The sequence below is a fragment of the Coregonus clupeaformis genome, unplaced genomic scaffold (assembly GCF_020615455.1).
Source record: "Coregonus clupeaformis isolate EN_2021a unplaced genomic scaffold, ASM2061545v1 scaf0740, whole genome shotgun sequence".
Lineage (NCBI taxonomy): Eukaryota > Metazoa > Chordata > Actinopteri > Salmoniformes > Salmonidae > Coregonus > Coregonus clupeaformis.
Window position 1 is genome coordinate 144763 of NW_025534195.1, and position 19196 is coordinate 163958.

General features: G+C 41.6%; 1 protein-coding gene across 7 annotated transcripts in view; it reads left to right on the forward strand.

Annotated features, from left to right (window-relative positions):
* The first annotated feature begins 3516 nt into the window (after positions 1 to 3516).
* LOC121533052 (gastrula zinc finger protein XlCGF7.1-like) overlaps positions 3517 to 19196 on the forward strand; it is a 75285-nt gene continuing 59605 nt past the window's right edge. For 3 of the 7 annotated variants that reach the window (XM_045216570.1, XM_041838818.2, XM_045216569.1), the window contains exon 1: positions 3517 to 3994. In XM_045216570.1, coding sequence (XP_045072505.1) covers positions 3742 to 3994 — 253 coding nt within the window. In that variant the 5' untranslated portion in view covers positions 3517 to 3741. Of the gene's footprint in view, positions 3995 to 10987; positions 12448 to 13833; positions 14463 to 17228; positions 18119 to 19196 lie in introns of those variants that run through there. The other 4 variants (XM_045216566.1, XM_045216567.1, XR_006659062.1 and 1 more) reach the window with 4 other exon arrangements.

The following is a 19196-nucleotide window of genomic DNA, read 5'->3' on the forward strand; positions in this document are numbered from 1 at the left end:
CAAGTATCTCATTCTTCTTCGCTATGATCAGCTTGTCAAATATTGAGGAATACAAACTCGGTCTCGGCAAGTGCTGTCTTTCTCTAACCTATTGTGGTGCTTAAACATCCTCTATGCACATGGGGGCTTTAATTAGGCGGCTTTGAGCAACAATTTGAAGGAAAACATACAGAAAGTTCCACCATAAACACATTCTTAGGCGTTTCATTAGATAACATAATTTGGACAGAAGTAGCTAGCTAGTTATGCTAACGTTAGCTAACTAACCAAAATAATGTTTACAATACCCATGGCTGAATGCCTTGATTCAACTATAATTTCACACAATGGTTTTAATAATTGGTTAGTGTCACAAGAATTTTGTTATATCAATGGTTGAAATCAACTACTTCTTAAATCTTTGAATAATTCCCAGAGGTTGTAAATCTCTAGTTTAAAATAAATTAAACAAAGAGTCCTTTCTGCAATGGTCAGCCTTTATTCATGAGAGCGCTCTGCCACAAAATGGACGTACAATCTTTTTATACACACACGTCAGAGGAAATATCCCACCCCGCTGTGGGCTGGACAGTACCGGGCTGTATATTTCCACTGTACACATCTTATAAACTCACACCTGGGTTTAGCTCATGTGGTTATCCTCTGATCTCCTGACCATCAGGTCACACACACACACACACACACACACACACACACACACACATGTTCTTATCATAGTCTACTACTTGCTCGGGCAGGCTGCATTTTTTTGTTATCGCGGTTCTCACAATATTCTGCAAGCCTCTCACTCCCCTTTTCCCTGTGTGAGGACATCTGTTTTTGGAACCGGTCTCCTATTTTGCACTTCTGCTTGCCTAATTACAAGACACAAATACTCTTGCTGGGCAAAATATGCATCTTATATAAGCACATTTGATTAACTCTCTAAGCTCTAGTCTACTAATTAGTCGTACATTATTAGTTTAACTGAGGGTGTGACATTTTAGTAATATCTTACTCACACATTTCTTTATCAGTTAGATCTAATAGCTGTATAATATTGGGCATGAACTCAGACCTGGCTGATCTGTTGTTATTGTCTTAGAATATCGTTTATTTTGTGTTTTCTTCCCCTATAATCAAAATAATATTATACCTACAACCCAATGTGATGTTTTTGTAAATTCTAAAATTTTAATTAGGGTTATAATTTGACGTTCTCTATTGCTCCTCTATTCTTCCTCAAGCAAGGTGGGAGGCCGATGACATCACGACTTCCCATCAACCCAACTCCTTAAAGTTTGCCATTGTGTCAAAAAAAAAAAACTATTCTTGGTTATTTAAGCTCTGAATATCAATTCCTCAAGTTCTTCAGGAGTTATCTTGAGCCTATTTGAATGAGAATCTATGTGTTTACGCAGCAGGAAATGCACAAGTATTTTATTCTTCTTCGCTATGATCAGCTCGTTCAGAAATGTATGAATACAAACTATAAAACACTGATTATCATGACAATTTAGCCCACGGAGTGAAACTCCCTGACAGCAGTTGTGAGTAGCCTTCATTCCATATTGTCTATTTTACTTTGACCTGTTTTTGGGATATAGTGTTTGCCATATTCACATCAAATAATATTTAGTATTTGATAATATTTTGTATTTGATAATATTTTGTATTTGATAGGTATTTAGGGCCGATTTATGATAATTGATTGGATACAACTGCATTTATATGTATATAAATCTCGGTGTTTTGAACAAAATCCTGTTAACGTATCTACTAGTTAACTTAATCGTAATTTGATTGTTAAATTTGAAAATGTGTTAAGATTGATGATGCTGAGTCTAATGCTAACTAGCTAGCTAACATCCCCGACCATGAGCTCACTAAAATACTCCCAAATACTGTCACACTGAAAGAAGAAGAGGAGGATGTTACAGTGAAAAAAGAGAAATCATCTTTTGGAGTGAAAGAGGAAGATGGGCTCGAGGCTGTCACAGTGGAAGAAGAAGAGGTTGTTATAGTGAAAGAAGGGAATCTTCTTCCTCTAGCTCAATAAAAAAGGAGGAATAAGTTGTTTCAGGAGGAAGAGGAGGAGACTGAAGATCTGATTAACACCAGTGAGTATTGTCTTAAAAACAGCGGCATAGACTCTTCACTTGTTGAACTAATGTGTGTTTTTTAAAGGGGTATTCTACTGAAGTTCTTCACATGCCATTGGTACATGCATTATTGCACTTTTAAATTAATAATGTATAAGCCCAAACTTAGAACCTTTTTATTAATTATTTAAATAATAATGAACGAGTTCGTGGTAACTCACGACCTAACCTATACCCGTGTAGCAGCACGTGGTCCATAGTCGGTAGCCAGTGATCGTTAAAAGGTCCTCCCTTACGTCACCGAGCCCAGGAAATAATTTAATAAAATTGTTAGATGCTGCTGTCGCTATGTAGCGTCGCTATACCGGCACAATGCTGCCGCAGACAAGACACTTAGGTTGTGTGTATTGGGTATATGTTGTGAAATTGTTAGATATTACTGCACTGTCGTGGCTAGAAGCACAAGCATTTCGCTACACCCGCAATAACATCTGCTAAACACGTGTATGTGACAAATAAAATTTGATTTGATAAGATATATATATATATTTATTTTAATTTTTATTTATTTTTAGGCACATTTCTCCTCTCCTCGGCTCCTGACTGCATGTGCTGTTGCAGGGAGGGGGGGGCGTAGGATTCAGTATTTCCTGCTTATTGACTCCTGATTCCGGCAATCTTCCAACTTTACGTTGCTCTGCCTTGCATGCTGCCTCAGAGAGTGACTCCCCTGCCCCATGTGAGTCTCTGGCTAAACTGGCGCCGGCTGACAGCACCCGGTTTGGGCCCCCCACCAAGAGGTTATGGGAAACTGTAGGGTAGACTGGGCTCTCAAACCCTCAACAGCTGACCAGGCAGATACAGAAGTCCCATCTCCCAAACGTCTGGAAAGGCTGACGAAGGCGGCGATGAAATTATATGCACTGGATAAGAGCGTCTGCTAAATTACTAAAATGTAAATGTAACCGGGTTTTCTGGAACCAGGAAAATAAACAGTTCTAGAATGTTATAGAACTACATTAGATAACATTCTAGAACATTATTATTATAGAACTACATTAGATAACAATAATGTTCTAGAATGTTATCTAATGTAGTGTAACATGTCAGTTCAGTCTACATTTTTCAGATTGGTATCCGAAGCCCTGGTAATAAATATGAATTTGCCTTGAATGCAGATGTGTAGTAGATATACATTATATTTTTACATTCACAATCATTAAACATTTGCTGAACTAATCAATCAACCTGCTTCTCTTTGTATGTCTCAATATCATATTGTTTAATTAAAGAAATTAAAAAATAAACTTCTTGTCGGTCAATAAAATAAACGTTTCTCTCAACTGCGTTACCCACTCCAGTCAATAGATGGCGATATGCGTCTTGCATGCGAAGCTGCTGGTGTGACGTATAATCTAGTGGACGGGACGCTTCTTCAACAACAGCTAGTCAGCCTCCCCGGTAGCTTGCTAGCCAACATAGCCGAAACATTAATGCTCTTTAGACACTTTCTGTGTATATTAGCCTCTGTGTTTTAAACAAACTTCTTTTGTATAGCTAGCTGCCGCATTTAATTTCATTTTACGTTGTTAGAAGTCAGCTAGCTGGCTTGCTAAATTAGCTCAGCACTAATGCTAACTAGCTAGCTAACATCCCGACCATGAACTCACTAAACTACTCCCCTCCTGTTAAAGAAGAGGTCGTCTCCTGGACGGAGAAAGAAACTCTCATGAAAGAGGAGAAGGAAGAAGAGGCTGTTACTGTCAAAATAGAAGCAGAAGCTTTCAGAGTGAAAGAAGAAGAGGAGGAGGAAGAGGAGGATGCAGTTTCTGGATTGAAGGAGGAGGGGGAGATTACTGTCACACTGGAGGAAGAGGGAGAAGAAGAGAAGACAGGAGATCTGATTAACGCCAGTGAGTACTGTCTTAAAAACAACTCCGCAGTTGAATCAATGTGTGGGTTTTTAAGGTGCATTCTACTGAAGTTCTACACTTGAATATGTTGTTAAAGCTACCAAGAGTGGGGGCCACCAACAGAACGTTGACAATGGATCAAATGCTTCCCATATCTCTGTATGTAGTGCTTTGTTCAGTTTAAATGCTCGACATCCCATAGACCCAGTAAGTCCCAAATAAAGTCTATTTTTTTTCCAGGTTTAATATATCTCGAAATAAAATTGCTATTTGGGTCACTTCCAATTGATAAAACTGAAGGTTTTACGAATTTTAAGTACAGCAGCTTTGTTTACAAATTGCAGGTCAGATTTCTAAAGGTAATTATGACGCATAGGCCGATTGATAGTTTATCTCGCGCACCTGCTATCCTTCTGATCCATCCACGACTACATCAACAATACATAGGCCTATATCTAGCTATATCCCTCTCATTGCAAACGAGAATCATTATAAATGAGAGTTGAGTGATAAAGAAAAAAATTGTAATTTAGCTGAGAAATGCGTGTCGTAACGGTTAATAATATTGGCTCCTGGCTGTCAGTCCGTCTGTGCGACAATTTCAATGAAGCCTGGGGCGAAATTCTATCCAGGCGGCGCGATCCGCGGTGCTCGTGCCCGTGAAGGACGCTAAAGCGGAGTAAATAGAAATCTGGTGTGCGTTCAGTTCGCTTGAACGTTTATGTTGCGGAACGGTTTGTACTAGAGGACACATTTTCCCACAATGTTATTTATGTTCTTGAACAGACTTTGAAATACGTTTGCTCTGTTCGGTGGGTGTGAGAGTGACGTATTTAATTGGCAGTGGTGCATTTTGAACCTACAACCCAACCCCTCCTAGTTTTTCAACTGGTCGTTCAGTACCGCACCGTTTCCATTCAGTTGAACGTTCTATTACGTTATGTACTGAACGCAGCCCTGGTCTATTTCTGAAGCGATGCCGTCGATGTTGACCAATCACAGTAGAAAACGTAGCCAGCGTGGTGATATGTCAGCACTTACAGTTGAAGTCGGAAGTTTACATACACCTTAGCCAAATACATTTAAACTCAGTTTCACAATTCCAGACATTTAATCCTAGTAGAAATGTCCCGTCTTAGGTCAGTTAGGATCACCACTTTATTTTAAGAACGTGAAATGTCAGAATAATAGTAGAAAGAATCTTTTATTTCAGCTTTTATTTCTTTCATCACATTCCCAGTGGGTCAGAAGTTTACATACACTCAATTAGTATTTGGTAGCATTGCCTTTACATTGTTTAACTGGGGTCGTTTTGGGTAGCCTTCCACAAGCTTCCCACAATAAGTTGGGTGAATTTTGGCCCATTCCTCCTGACAGAGCTGGTGTAACTGAGTCAGGTTTGTAGGCCTCCTTGCTCGCACACACTTTTTCAGTTCTGCCCACAAATGTTCTATAGGATTGAGGTCAGGGCTTTGTGATGGCCACTCCAATACCTTGACTTTGTTGTCCTTAAGCCATTTTGCCACAACTTTGGAAGGATGCTTGGGGGTCATTGTCCATTTGGAAGACCCATTTGCGACCAAGCTTTAACTTCCTGACTGATGTCTTGAGATGTTGCTTCAATATATCCACATAATTTCCTTCCTCATGATGCCATCTATTTTGTGAAGTGCACCAGTCCCTCCTGCAGCAAAGCACCCCCACAGCATGACCACCCCCGCGCTTCACGGTTGGGATGGTGTTCTTCGGCTTGCAAGCCCCCCTTTTTCCTCCAAACATAACGATGGTCATTATGGCCAAACAGTTCTATTTTTGTTTCATCAGACCAGAGAACATTTCTTCAAAAAGTACGATCTTTGTCCCCATGTGCAGTTGCAAACCGTAGTCTGGCTTTTTTATGGCGGTTTTGGAGAAGTGTATTCTTCCTTGCTGAGCGGCCTTTCAGGTTATGTCGATATAGGACTTGTTTTACTGTGGATATAGATACTTTTGTACCTGTTTCCTCCAGCATCTTCACAAGGTCCTTTGCTTCTGTTTTGGGATTGATTTGCACTTTTCGCACCAAAGTACGTTCATCTCTAGGAGACAGAACGTGTCTCCTTCCGGAGCTGTATGACGGCTGCGTGGTCCCATGGTGTTTATACTTGCGTACTATTGTTTGTACAGATGAACGTGGTACTTTCAGGCATTTGGAAATTGCTCCCAAGGATGAACCAGACTTGTGGAGGTCTACAATTCTTTTTCTGTAATTTTTGGCTGATTTCTTTTGATTTTCACATGATGTCAAGCAAAGAGGCACTGAGTTTGAAAGTAGGCCTTGAAATACATCCACTGGTACACCTCCAATTGACTCAAATTATGTCAATTAGCTTATCAGAAGCGTCTAAAGCCATGCCATAATTTTCAGGAATTTTCCAAGCTGTTTAAAGGCACAGTCAACTTAGTGTATGTAAACTTCTGACCCACTGGAATTGTGATACAGTGAATTATAAGTGAAATAATCTGTCTGTAAACAATTGTTGGAGAAATTACTTGTGTCATGCACAAAGTAGATGTCCTAACCGACTTGCCAAAACTATAGTTTGTTAACAAGAAATGTGTGGAGTGGTTGAAAAACTAGTTTTAATGACTCCAACCTAAGTGTATGTAAACTTCCGACTTCAACTGTATGTCCAACAGCAGGGCCAGTTAACTTGCCCACTCTAGCTAGCTAGCTGGCCAACACTATCTGTTTACAGAGTCACGTTTAACAATAAATAAATACAATTTGCATCTATTTTTCGATTAATCATTTTATGTTGCATGTTAATACGTTTTTTTTGCATGCTTATGGTGTATTTATTTTGTTGCGATGGTCAGCGGCGGTTGTCGCCCTGTGTGTGAATAGTGTGAAGGAACTAGCTGCTTTGACTAGAGGGACAGCTGGCGTACTCGGCGGAAAACTCTACAATATTCTGGTGGGTGTGTTTTAAAGCCCATGAGCTTTTCAGTTATGGGTCGATTCCAGCGTTATGGACATTACCTTTGCACGTGTAGCATATGGGATGTCATGTGTGAAACGAACAGGGGTGATCCGCTATATCGAGGAAATTCAGATAGCCCCGCTAGCATTGCCTCGTGTGGGTGCTAGCAAGCATGGTAGATAGTGCTAGGTATCAACAGCCAATCGAGTAGGGCTGGAAGCTATAGTGAGCTTCGATTGGTCAACAGTGATGCGAAGTCGCAGAATTTTGGGCAACCAATCACAGTGCTTAATGGAGAACTATCATCTGCTGTCGTAATTAGGATAAGTGGATAATACCTAGTGGGTCTCCTGTAGCTCAGTTGGTAGAGCATGGCGCTTGCAACGCCAGGGTTGTGGGTTCGTTTCCCACGGGGGGCCAGTATGAAAATGTATGCACTCACTAACTGTAAGTCGCTCTGGATAAGAGCATCTGCTAAATGACTAAAAATGTAAATACGATTTGAGAGCACTAGTTAGCTCCAAAAGTGGTTACTAGCTTTGACTGCATGACAGTGCATCCAGGGCCATCCAGAGGCCATCCAGAGGCCATCCAGAGGCCATCCAGAGGCTAGCCACACTATACACTCTATTGTACCTGGTTCCTGTTCCACTTGTAATGACAGTCCACCACAACATACCAGAGAGTTTTCTGATTAACAAGCGGTAGTCTGTGTTTAACTTGATTTGTGTATTAAAAAACACATTTTGGAGATCGTTATGAGGGGTTTTCTCTAGTAGTTTGGCTTCCATTGTCTGAGGTTGCAACGGGTCAATTGTTTGTAAGACTTTGGCAACTTTGTATTTATAGGCATTGTCAACTTCATTCTGAAGTTATTGGTGATCACTGTCAGACTGATAAACTTCTTGATTCTATGTTTAGCGGAGATCTTCTGTGAATAAAGTGACGCAGAAGGGATGACGTGGCTAATTGCGAGAAGACAGTAATTCTGCTCATAGATGATGCACGTATAAACTACACATTGACACATCCAGCCCAAAGCGGGAGATTCAAAAAAGACTTACTAGTCGCCAAAGTATCAGAGCATTTCTTTAAGGTGCTTTAGGGAAACCGGGCCCTGGACTATTCAGATTTTTTTTATAAACTCTTCTCATTTCTCAAAAAAAAAAAAAGTACTACCATATATGAGAAATACATTTCAGCATACATTTACCAAGATAATGACAGCTAGGTCATGCAGCAAGACAATGATACAAAACACACAATCAAGTCTACAAATGGCTAAAAAGCAACACATTTGAAGTTTTGGAATGGCCTAATCAAAGTCCAGACCTATACTCGATTGAGATGTTGTGGCAGGTCCTGAAACAAGCAGTTCATGCTCAAAACCCACAAATGTTGCTGAGTTAAAGCAATTCTGCAACTCTTCGTGAGAAACTGATCAACAACAACAGGAAGTGATTGGTTGCAGTCGTTGCAGCTAAAGGTGGCATAACCAGTTATTGAGTGTAAAGGGGCAATTACTTTTTTCGCACAAGGGCATTGGGTTTTGCATAACTTTGTCTACTAAATAAAGTATGAACATTGTTATTTGTTCACCCTGGTTCCCTTTATCTAATATTATGTCTCTTTATGTGACAACTTTGATTTGCTGTGGGAGTAACCAGCACTCTTTCAAAGAGACAGGATTCAACCTAACCTAATTATTTCAAGCAACATTGCAAACACTAGTAAGGGTTTCTAAAAGACACCCACCATAGATTCCCACTAGGTTTGCCTCGTAAAAGACAAAATGAAAGGAAAACCCAGAACAACTTAAGACAGGAAGTAAAAAGAATATGGAGCAAAACAAACAGGGGAAACCAAAACTCAGCCTTCTTTCAAATTTGTATATAAGTTTAGCTTGAAATCGCACCTCAGCTGACGTGAAGTGTAGCTCTCCCAACATCTCTCCAACTCAACCGGAGCACTGGGCCAGCCACTCCTAAATAGCACCGGGGCCAACACAGGTGAAACACCTTCCCACTAACGAGATGGCAACCAGCACCAGGTGTAACACATACTGACTGACGAGGTGACGCCAATCTGTGCGCCGTACCCGCTACGATGCTAGACGTGCTAAAAGTCCTCAAAACATAAAAGCAAAACCTTTAAACACCACCTATTCTGCCTCCCTCTTGTGATGATTTAGTTGATAACTTTAATAGCAAATGAAGGGCAACCGTTGATGCCAGTAGCTCCAGTAAAGTTGGAAAAGGACAAAAGGAGCTTTGACTGCAGGACCCTGCTGAGTGAGGAAGCAGAGCGGAACAGAACAGGCAGAGCGGAACAGAACAGGCAGAGCGGAACAGAACAGGCAGAGCGGAAGTGGAGAAATGTAAAGTTGGATGTCCATTATGATATTCTTGAGAGAGCAACTTCGCATATATAACTTCGCAAAAATAACAAGGCAATTAGAAATGCGGGCTAATTTTTCGAACGTGATCACTATTAAATCAGAATAATTAGAGAGTGCTCTTGTCGACCATTGATGGCCTTCATATTTCAGAGATAAGATCATAAACATTAGGCTGGGTATCAGTCAAGCAAGACCTGATGAGAAGTTTGATATGTGCCCTAGTCTACCACGCAAAGACACTATGGATTTATTTTCCCTGGTTGACACCGACATGCTCAGGAAAGTGATATCACAACTTAAGCCTTCTACCTGCCTTCTCGATCCTATCCCCACCACCTTCTTCAAAACAGTTTTTAATTGCATATCTGAAGAAGTTACAAGATATTGTCAATCACTCCCTGTTCACAGGCACTTTCCACACTGCACTAAGAACTGCTATGGTGAAACCCATTCTGAAAAAGAGTAATTTAGATTCTTCAGCTCTTAGCAATTTTCTGCCAATATCCAACCTTCCATTCTTAAGCAAAATTCTGGAGAAATTGGTATTCAAACAGCTAAAGAAAAATGTTTTAAGTGGCATCTGTATTTTAGAAAAATTCCAATCTGGGTTTCATGCCCAGCACAGAGACAGCCTTAGTTAAAGTGGTAAATTATCTTGGAGCCCACACAGATTCCAAACAGCTCTCTGTCCTTGTATTCTCGGATTTAAGTGCTGCATTCGACACTGTTGACCTTGATGTCCTTCTGGACAGACTGGAGAGGTGGGTTGACCTCTCCGGTCCAGTTCTAAAGTGGTTTAGGACCTATTTAAATTGTCAAGTTTTTTGTTACCCTAGGGTGAGCATAACTCAGAGAAAATACATATCACGTGGTGTCCCACAAGGTTCGATTTTGGGTCCGGTACTGTTTACACAACTTTACATTTCTGTGTCACCAGAGGATTTTAGCTCCATGGATAACTTATTAGACATTATTAGTGATTTAAATACTTGGATGGCTCACAACTACCTCCAGCTAAATCAAGACAAGACCGAGGTACTTATAAAAAATACCGGGTAAAAAAAACCTAGGTGTTATTTTAGATTTTGAACTCAATTTCTAATCAGACATTAGGGATGTGACCAACATGGCTTTTTACCACCTGAGGAACATTGCCAAGGTGCGGCCGTTTCTCTCTCAGGCTGATACAGAGAGACTCATCCATGCTTTTATTACAAGCAGGCTTGACTACTGTAATGCTCTCCTGTCTGGTGTAGCCATGAAAGCCATTGGTCAACTGCAAAACATACAGAATGCTGCAGCACGGGTACTGACCAAGACCAGACGGAGAGCACACACTACACCGGTTTTAAGGTCTCTTCACTGGCTGCCTGTGAGTTTTAGAATTCATTTTAAGATTCTATCCCAAAGCCTAGGACCAAGAGGCATAGAGAGGCAGCCTTTAGTTACTATGCCCCCAGACTCTGGAATAGCCAGAGAACCTGAGGGGGGCTGAAACTGTGGACATATTGTTGTGGATGTTACCTGTAGAACCTCTAACCACTCTATGATGTCACGCTCTGCTCTTTTTTTGAGGGATCTAGTCTGGATTAAACCTCATAGGAAGACTAACTACACACTCCTGTCTTTTAGCAGGAGAGCGACCAGACTCTCAATCTGACAGCGGGAAGAGTTCTTCAGTGGAACCAGACCCAGAGACGTCCAAATCAGCAAGACGACACCGCTGCTCCCAGTGTGGAAAGAGTTTTACCTTGTTTGGGAGTCTGAAAGTACACAAAAGAATACATACAAGGGAGAAGCCTTACCAATGCTCTGAATGTGAAAAGAGTTTTAGCCAGTTATGGAGCCTCAAAGAACATACAAGAGTACACACTGGGAAAAAGCCTTACCAATGCTCCCAGTGTGGAAAGAGATTTACCCAGCTAGGGAGCCTGAAAGAGCATGAAAGTACACACTCCGGAGAGAAGCCGTACATTTGCTCCCTGTGTGGAAAGACTTTTCCTCGTTTAGGGAACTTGAAAAGGCATGAAAATACACACTCAGGAGATAAGCCTTTCCAATGCTCCAAGTGTGAAAAGAGTTTTACCTGGATAGGGCAACTGGAAAAACATGGAAGAATGCACACTGGAGAGAAGCCATACCAATGCTCCCAGTGTGAAAAGAGTTTTAGCATGTTTGGGAACCTGAAACGACATGAGAGGACGCACACGGGGGAGAGACCTTTCCAATGCTCTCTGTGTGGAAAGAGTTTTACTGTTTTAGGGCATCTGAAAGAACATAAGAAAACCCACACAGGAGATAAGCCTTTCCAATGCCTCCAATGTGGAAAGAGTTTTACCCATTTAGCGAGCCTGAAAAGGCATGAAGGAACACACACTGGAGAGAGGCCTTTCCAATGCTCCCAGTGTGGAAAGAGTTTTACCCGGTTAGGGAGCCTGAAAACTCATGAGAGAACACACACAGGTGAGAAGCTCTTCCACTGCTCAGACTGTGGAAAGAGATTTTACCATCTTTGGAACCTGAAATCACACAAGAGAACACACACAGGGGAGAAGCCTTACCATTGTTCTCAATGTGGAATGGCATTTACCTGGTTAAGGCAACTGAAAGAACATGAAAGAATCCACACCTGAGAGAATGGTATCGATGCTCCCAGTGTGGAATGTTTTTACCCAGTTTAGGCACCTGAAAGACCATGAGGTAACACACAAAGAGGAGATTCCTTGCCATTACTCTCTGTAGAGCCTTGGGGTTGAGGGCGGTGCAGTTGCCGTACCAGGCGGTGATGCAGCCGGTGAAGATGCTCTCAATGGTACAGCTGTAGATCTTCTTGAGGATCTGAGGGCCCATGCAAAAGGTATTCAGTCGCCTGAGGCTGTGTGCTTTTGCCTCTGCTGTGCATCTTGTACACCAATGACTGTAAAAGCTCCTACCCTGGTAGACCCCTGATAAAGTTTGCAAACGACACCGCATTGGTCAGTCTCCTCCAGGATGAGGAGCTGGAGACACCGCATTGGTCAGTCTCCTCCAGGATGAGGAGCTGGAGACACCGCATTGGTCAGTCTCCTCCAGGATGAGGAGCTGGAGCACAAGCCACTGGTTCGAATCCAGGCTCTGTCGCAGCCGGCCGCGACCGGGAGACTCATGGGCGGCGCACAATTGGCCCAGCGTCGTCCAGGGTAGGGGAGGGAATGGCCGGCAGGGATGTAGCTCAGTTGATAGAGCATGGCGTTTGCAACGCCAGGGTTGTGGGTTTGATTTCCCACGGGGGGGCAGTATATAAAAAAAAAAAAAGATGTATTCACTAACTGTAAGTCGCTCTGGATAAGAGCGTCTGCTAAATGACTAAAATGTAAATGTAAATGTTGGAGGACTGTGAAGTGATGCAACGACTCTCAATTAGTGTTGAAGGAAAAAATAAAAATAGCAAAGAGATGCATGTTGACTTAAGGGAAAAAAAACACCTTCCCCACTGACTGTTGTTAAGGGTCAAGACATAGAGTGGACATAGAGTGGGTGTTGTACATGACCACAAGCTGCAGTGGGGGGAAATGCACAGAGCTGATCTGTACGAAAGGAGAGCAGAGGTTCTACTGTTTAAGGAAGCTAGGCTCCCTTTAGTGTTGATCGGGTTTTACTGTAATTGTTTTACAAGTCATTCATTGAAAGTGTTTTAACATTCTGCGTTATCTGCTGGTACGGAAATGCCAGTGTGTCTCAGAGGCATGCTAAGAAAAATGGTTAGCTCGCAGGGAAGGTGCTGGCAAAGGAGCGTCAAGCTGACAAGTCTGGAGGTCATTTATGACAAAAGAACCCTCACTAAAGCCTGCAAGGTACTGTTGGACCCCAGACATCCTCTATACAAGGAGTTTGAGCTACTCCCCTCGGGGCGACGTTGCCGGGCACCAGGGCATAACAGGAACAGAACCAAACAATCCTTTATCCCAGCGGGAAAATAAGGCTGCTGAATGACAATCACTAGTAGGTCCAGCAGGACAATAAGGCTGCTGAATGACAATCACTAGTAGGTCCAGCAGGCCTGTCTACACTGGACAATGTGGTTGTCAATGTACTGATGTGTATAGTGTATATAGTGTACAGTTGAGTCATTATGAATCACCCATGATTCCACTTTTTCTATTCTCATATTTATTGTCTGCAGTTGTCTTGATGTCCTTTGTATGTTTGATTATATGTATGTACATAGAGCTGCAAATAAACATTTCCCCAATGGCCATAATAAAGTAATTATCTTGTTTAGAGGAAAGAATTGGCTGTAAGAGGTAAGATAACGTATCTGCTCATTTAGAAATAATTTGTTATAACATTGTTTTCCAGAATAAACAATGTAGTGAATAACTGCTTTACCCACTCCAGTCAGCAGATGGCGATGTAAGTCTTTAAGATGATGCTTCTTGCGTGACGTGTAATCTAGTGGACGGGATTGGACGCTTCTTCAACAACCACTCAGCTACTAATTCAGCAACCTCGGTAGCTTGCTAGTCAACATAAAACCGACACATTGAAGCGCAAGTTTTATGTATATTCATCTGTTTTTAACACAGTTCTGTTTACGTATCTCCTAGTTAACTTAAACGTAGTTTGCTTGTTAAATTTACAAATTCGTTAAGATTAATGCTGAGCCTAGTACTAGGCTAGTTGTAAATGCTAACTAGCTAGCTAGCTATCATCTCCGACCATGAGCTCTCTAAACTACTCCCCCCTGCTAAAAAAGAGGTCTGCTGGACGGAGACAGAAGCTCTGGGGCTGAACATTGTCGTAAAAGAAGAAGAGGATATTACAGTGAAAGGAGAGGAAGAATCTTTAAGAATGAAAAAGGAGAAAGAGGGGGGTGTTATAGTAAAAGAAGAGAAAGAACATTTTGGGGTGACAGTAGAAGAGGGGATAGAGGCTGTCACAGTGGAAGAGGAGGAGGTAGAAGCTTTCAGAATGAAGGAGGAAGAGGAGGCTGTTATAGTGAAAGAAGAGGATTGTATAATGAAAGAAGAGAAAGAACCTTTTGCAGTGAAAGAAGAAGAAGAGGATTTTTCAATAAAAGAGGAAGACATTTTGCGAGTGGAGGAGGAGACAGAACATCTTAACATCAGTGAGTACTGTCTTAAAAACAGGGGCACAAACTCTGCAGTTGTTTAACTAATATTCGAGGCATTTTACTGACGTTCTAAACTGTAATATGTTGTTCAGGGGTGCGCTCAGTACGAGAGAACGGTGTTCAACGTTTATTTAAACGGTGTAATTGGTGGCCCAGAGATATAGTGTATGGTGTGTGTTGCCCAAGTTTTTTGCGATTTCACACTAAAGGAGAATTTTGCTTTTTTACATCCAAATATATATTTTGTATATATGTATATGGAATGTTCTAGAAAGGTCCAGACACACAAGTTTAGCATCTCCAGGCTTCCACACATACAACCTTTGGAAAATCTACGTTTAAAACAAGTTGAATAAATCTATTTTATATAGCCAAACCATTACTTATTTAGTTGTGGTAGGGCTATAAACCTGGGAATATCTTAGAATATGTTTGTGTGTGTCTTAAATATGTTTGATTTCTAAGATATTCCCAGGTTGATTTGATGATCTGAAAAGAGTTGCATTGCTGCACTGCCACTGTGTGGCAAGCATGTTAGGAGATATCAAATGAAAATGGAGAGGCAGCTATAACTCTGAGGATGACGTACAGAGCACCTGAACTTGGTCTCAGGGAGAGAGGAATGTGTACCCCTCAGCTTTGACCGCTAGCGAAGCCCCCGAGTGGATGTTGAGCGGGACGTCCGGTTGAAAGAGTGAGACTTCTCGGGGAAAGAAGGATGTGTTTGCTTGGGAAGTCATCTAATTCTGTCACTATCAATTGATTAGTCTATTCACTTTCTGTACAATAGAAGATGTTGAAACCCAGACAGCTTTTAGGGAAACACTTGTGACCTTCTCTCGTTGGGTTAAGCCACGGATGAAGAGGCGCCAGCAGTTAAAGCTGACATTGTTCTGCGTCGGAAGGCCTACTCTGTCTGGGGTGGAAAGTGTTCAGATTCCTAATGACATCTCAGATTTAATTATTTGCAAACAGGAACCGTTTCGTTGCAAACAAGACACAGTGATTTGGCATTGGAGAAATATGATGAGATGAACACACTGGCCTATCTCTCTGTCTATTCTTAGCCTGTCATTTCGGTTCATTTGTGTGGTATTAGAAAATATTATGCTAATATGTAAAATGACGTAGAATTGCATGAAACGTTGACCTGCAAATATGACGATGTGCAGTGCTTTTACTATAAAGGAGATCTTTCCAACCCTACTCTTGTCCACGGTGGTCTGCGAACCCGCAACCTTCTGGCCCGTAGCCCTGCGCGCTATTAAAGGTCCTGCGTTGCCGTAGCAACGCTTTCAGAACGAAAAACAGTTTCTAAAACTGCACATCTAAAGCTCTGGTCTGTCCAAGAAGTGAGGGTAAATTGTAGACGTGTTCTCTGCTATCCACTTTGTTTTAATTATTATTTTGGGTACAGGGGAGGGTCACTTTTTTTTTCTTCAAGCAATCAGGGTGGGTTTTAGGTAAAATATATTTAGCTTAGCCATCCATTTTCATTTCAGAGAGGTCCGATTTTGTCCATGTAACCCTGATTAGAAATAAGGTTCACTCCCTAACCATCATAATGGGTTTGGTTAGCTATCCAATTTAGCTAGCTAGCGTCGCTGACCATATTAGCATCTGAATTCAAATTATTTTGAGTGTAATGCAGTTGATTGGTGACAATGGTATGAACATATATTCTGCATTATATGAGCATTATAACTTTGATTATAACCCAAAATAAACGTGGAATGGCATGTATATTTAGACTTCAGCTGGACTTGCTAACGTTATCCAGTTGGGCACTGCATGCTGGGAGTTGTAATGCAGTCTGGGAGTCGTAGTTTAACTGGTTATATTATAACGTGGTGGAATTTTCTTTGAAATATTTTTAACACTTGACCTCAGAACACAGTTAGCTGTGCTTGTATTATATAAACTCGATGGTGTTGTTCTATTTGGTAGGCTTCCCAGCTGGCACCAGGGATGGGGCCAAACTCGGTTGAGTGAAGGCATGATGGGCAAACAGCTTTCCCGACTTTGATGGGGTCGCAAGGGTTTGGATTACGGCGAGGAAGGCAACTACATGGCAGATGATGGAAACATTTTATACTTTAGATTTATTTTGTAGATGGGAAGGGAGGGGAGACGGGTATTTTCATGTCCTCGGCCTTACCAATGTATTTTGTCCAGTAGGTTCTGGTCGATATGTGTCCCAATCGGTACCAAAATGTTTCATAGTCAATGTGTAATAACAGTAGTGAGGCTATATAGAGGGAGGACCGGTACAGAGTCAATGTGCGGGGGCACAGGTTAGTCAAGGTAATTGAGGTAATATGTACATGTAGGTAGAGTTAAAGTGACTATGCATAGATATCGTAACTAGACGTTCTAATGAAGTGTTCTAAACACACCGGTTTGAGCTGCAGGGAATGATGACATCTGTGTCCATGTTAAAGGGCTACTTCTGGATTTTGGCAATGAAGTCCTTTGTCTACTTCCCCAGAGTCAGATATATACTTTACCCAAGAGTATAATGATATTTCCCATTGACCGACTGTGGTTTTTCAGATCCCCTAACAGTACAGTTTGCAGGTCCATCTGAACCCTGACATATTATGACATAACAACCATTCCTGGACCGATGGACAGTACCAGAAAATATTTATATTCATTCTGTTTCCTTGTGACAGTCTGCACAGGGCTGACTGTTCAATGCCCCATATATTTAGCATTTTTTGTAGCAAGTATTTATACCAATACTCTTGTCTTTGGCAGGAGAGAGACCAGACTCTTCCTCTGACAGCGGGAAGAGTCCTTCAGGGGAACCAGACCCAGAGACGTCCAAACCAGCAATACAACACCACTACTGCCACTGTGGAATGAGTTTTTGGTGGTTAGGGCACCTTCAAGACCATAAGAGAATGCACAGCGAGAAGCCTTACCAATGCTCCCAGTGTGAAAAATGTTTTAGCCACTTACGGAGCCTGAAATCGCATGAACGAATACACACAGGAGAGAAGCCTTTCCACTGCTCCCAGTGTGGAAAGCGTTTTAGCTGGTTATCGAGCCTGAAACTACACGAGAGAATACACTCTGGAGAGAAGCCTTACCAATGCTCCCAGTGTGAAAGGAGTTTTATGTGGTTAGCGAGCCTGAAAATACATGAGAGAACACACACACCGGGGAGGAGCCTTACCATTGCTCCCAGTGTGTAAAGCTCTTTACCATGTCAACATACCTGAAAAAAAACATGAGCTAACACACTCTGTAGAGAAGCCTTTCCACTTTTTTTATTTTTTTATCTTGAAATGAGTTTTAAGAATGTATGCTATATTGAAAGTGCATGAGCAAAGACACTAGGGAGGCCTCTCCCTCTGCTCAGCAACTGAAAGAGCATGAAATAATCCACACCTTAAGTGGCCGTCTTTCTGTAATGGATTCAACGTCATAATCCAGTCTTTTGGTACATTAGGAGAGGAGTTGGAGTTTTAAAAGGCCTAAACAGGCACAGCGCCTCAAAAGTACTAAAGCCTTTCGTTTTTGTTGTTGTTGTGTGTTCTCTGTTAAATGTCTGCTCAGCCCACATGCTCGATATATGTAAGGTATACAATAACTATGTATTCTTCCTATTACTCTCCCATTACATGGAATGTCCATCGCCCTCATATGACAAGTCTGCTAAAATGTTTGTTCTGGTTCTTCAATGATACACGGAACAGACAAGGTTAACTTAGATGTTGTTGGTCTTGTATAGAATCAAACTTATTACATGGAATGTGCACAGGCTTCATGATGGGGGGGGGGGCATATGGTTCTTGAACACTTAAAGAGATTGTCAGCAGATGTGGTTTTCCTACAAGAGTTTAAAAAAAATGTAAATGAGGAGCTGGTTTGGAGAGGCCTATGCTGCCACCTACTGTAGTAACAGCAGAGGTGCAGGCATCCTGATAAACAAGAATACACCCTTTTCCCGTATATCCCAGCCACGGACCAATAATTACATTTTTCTAATGTTGATTTGTACCTTACATGGTGAAAAAAACACATTAATTTAATTGTATATGCAACCAGGGGCACATTTGGTATTTTGTAGATAGAATTCAAGCTATATTAGATCAAATCCAGACAAGCGACCTAAATCATACATTTGATAAGATTGACAGACGTAGCAATAAAAAAAAGGCTAATTCAAAGAGCCTCAAAGGTGGACATTTTGTATCTCTACAAGTCATCTACAGGACTCCTATTCTCAACTGCAAAAGACTACTCATTTTTTTCTCTCAAAGTAAGAAAAGCTATTCAAGGATTGACTAAGTTTTTTTCTCTCCATAAAAATGCACTCAACAATTTACTGGGTTGAAGAATCCATGACATAGTGATATCATATTCTCCTGTATCATGCTTGATTACACCAACAGAAAATACACGGCAGCCTGGAACCCTTTAAGGCAGCCTGGAACCCTTTAAGGCAGCCTGGAACCCTTTAACGCCGTTTTGTTTGTAGCTACTTGTTTGGCCCTCGTTGTGTCAAGTCACTCCAGTTCACACTGACCGTTTTCAGAAAGTAGTCCATCACAACTTTTCCCACTGATCTTTGTCGATAGCGCCTGCTACAATTCAGGGCTGCAATGTTGTTGAGTGCAGTAGCAACACTTTTGTAGTTCTCCATGGCTAACTTTATATCTTTCAAAAAAAGCCACGCAAGCAAGGAGCAGCTCACGCCAGACAATCTGAACTCATCTC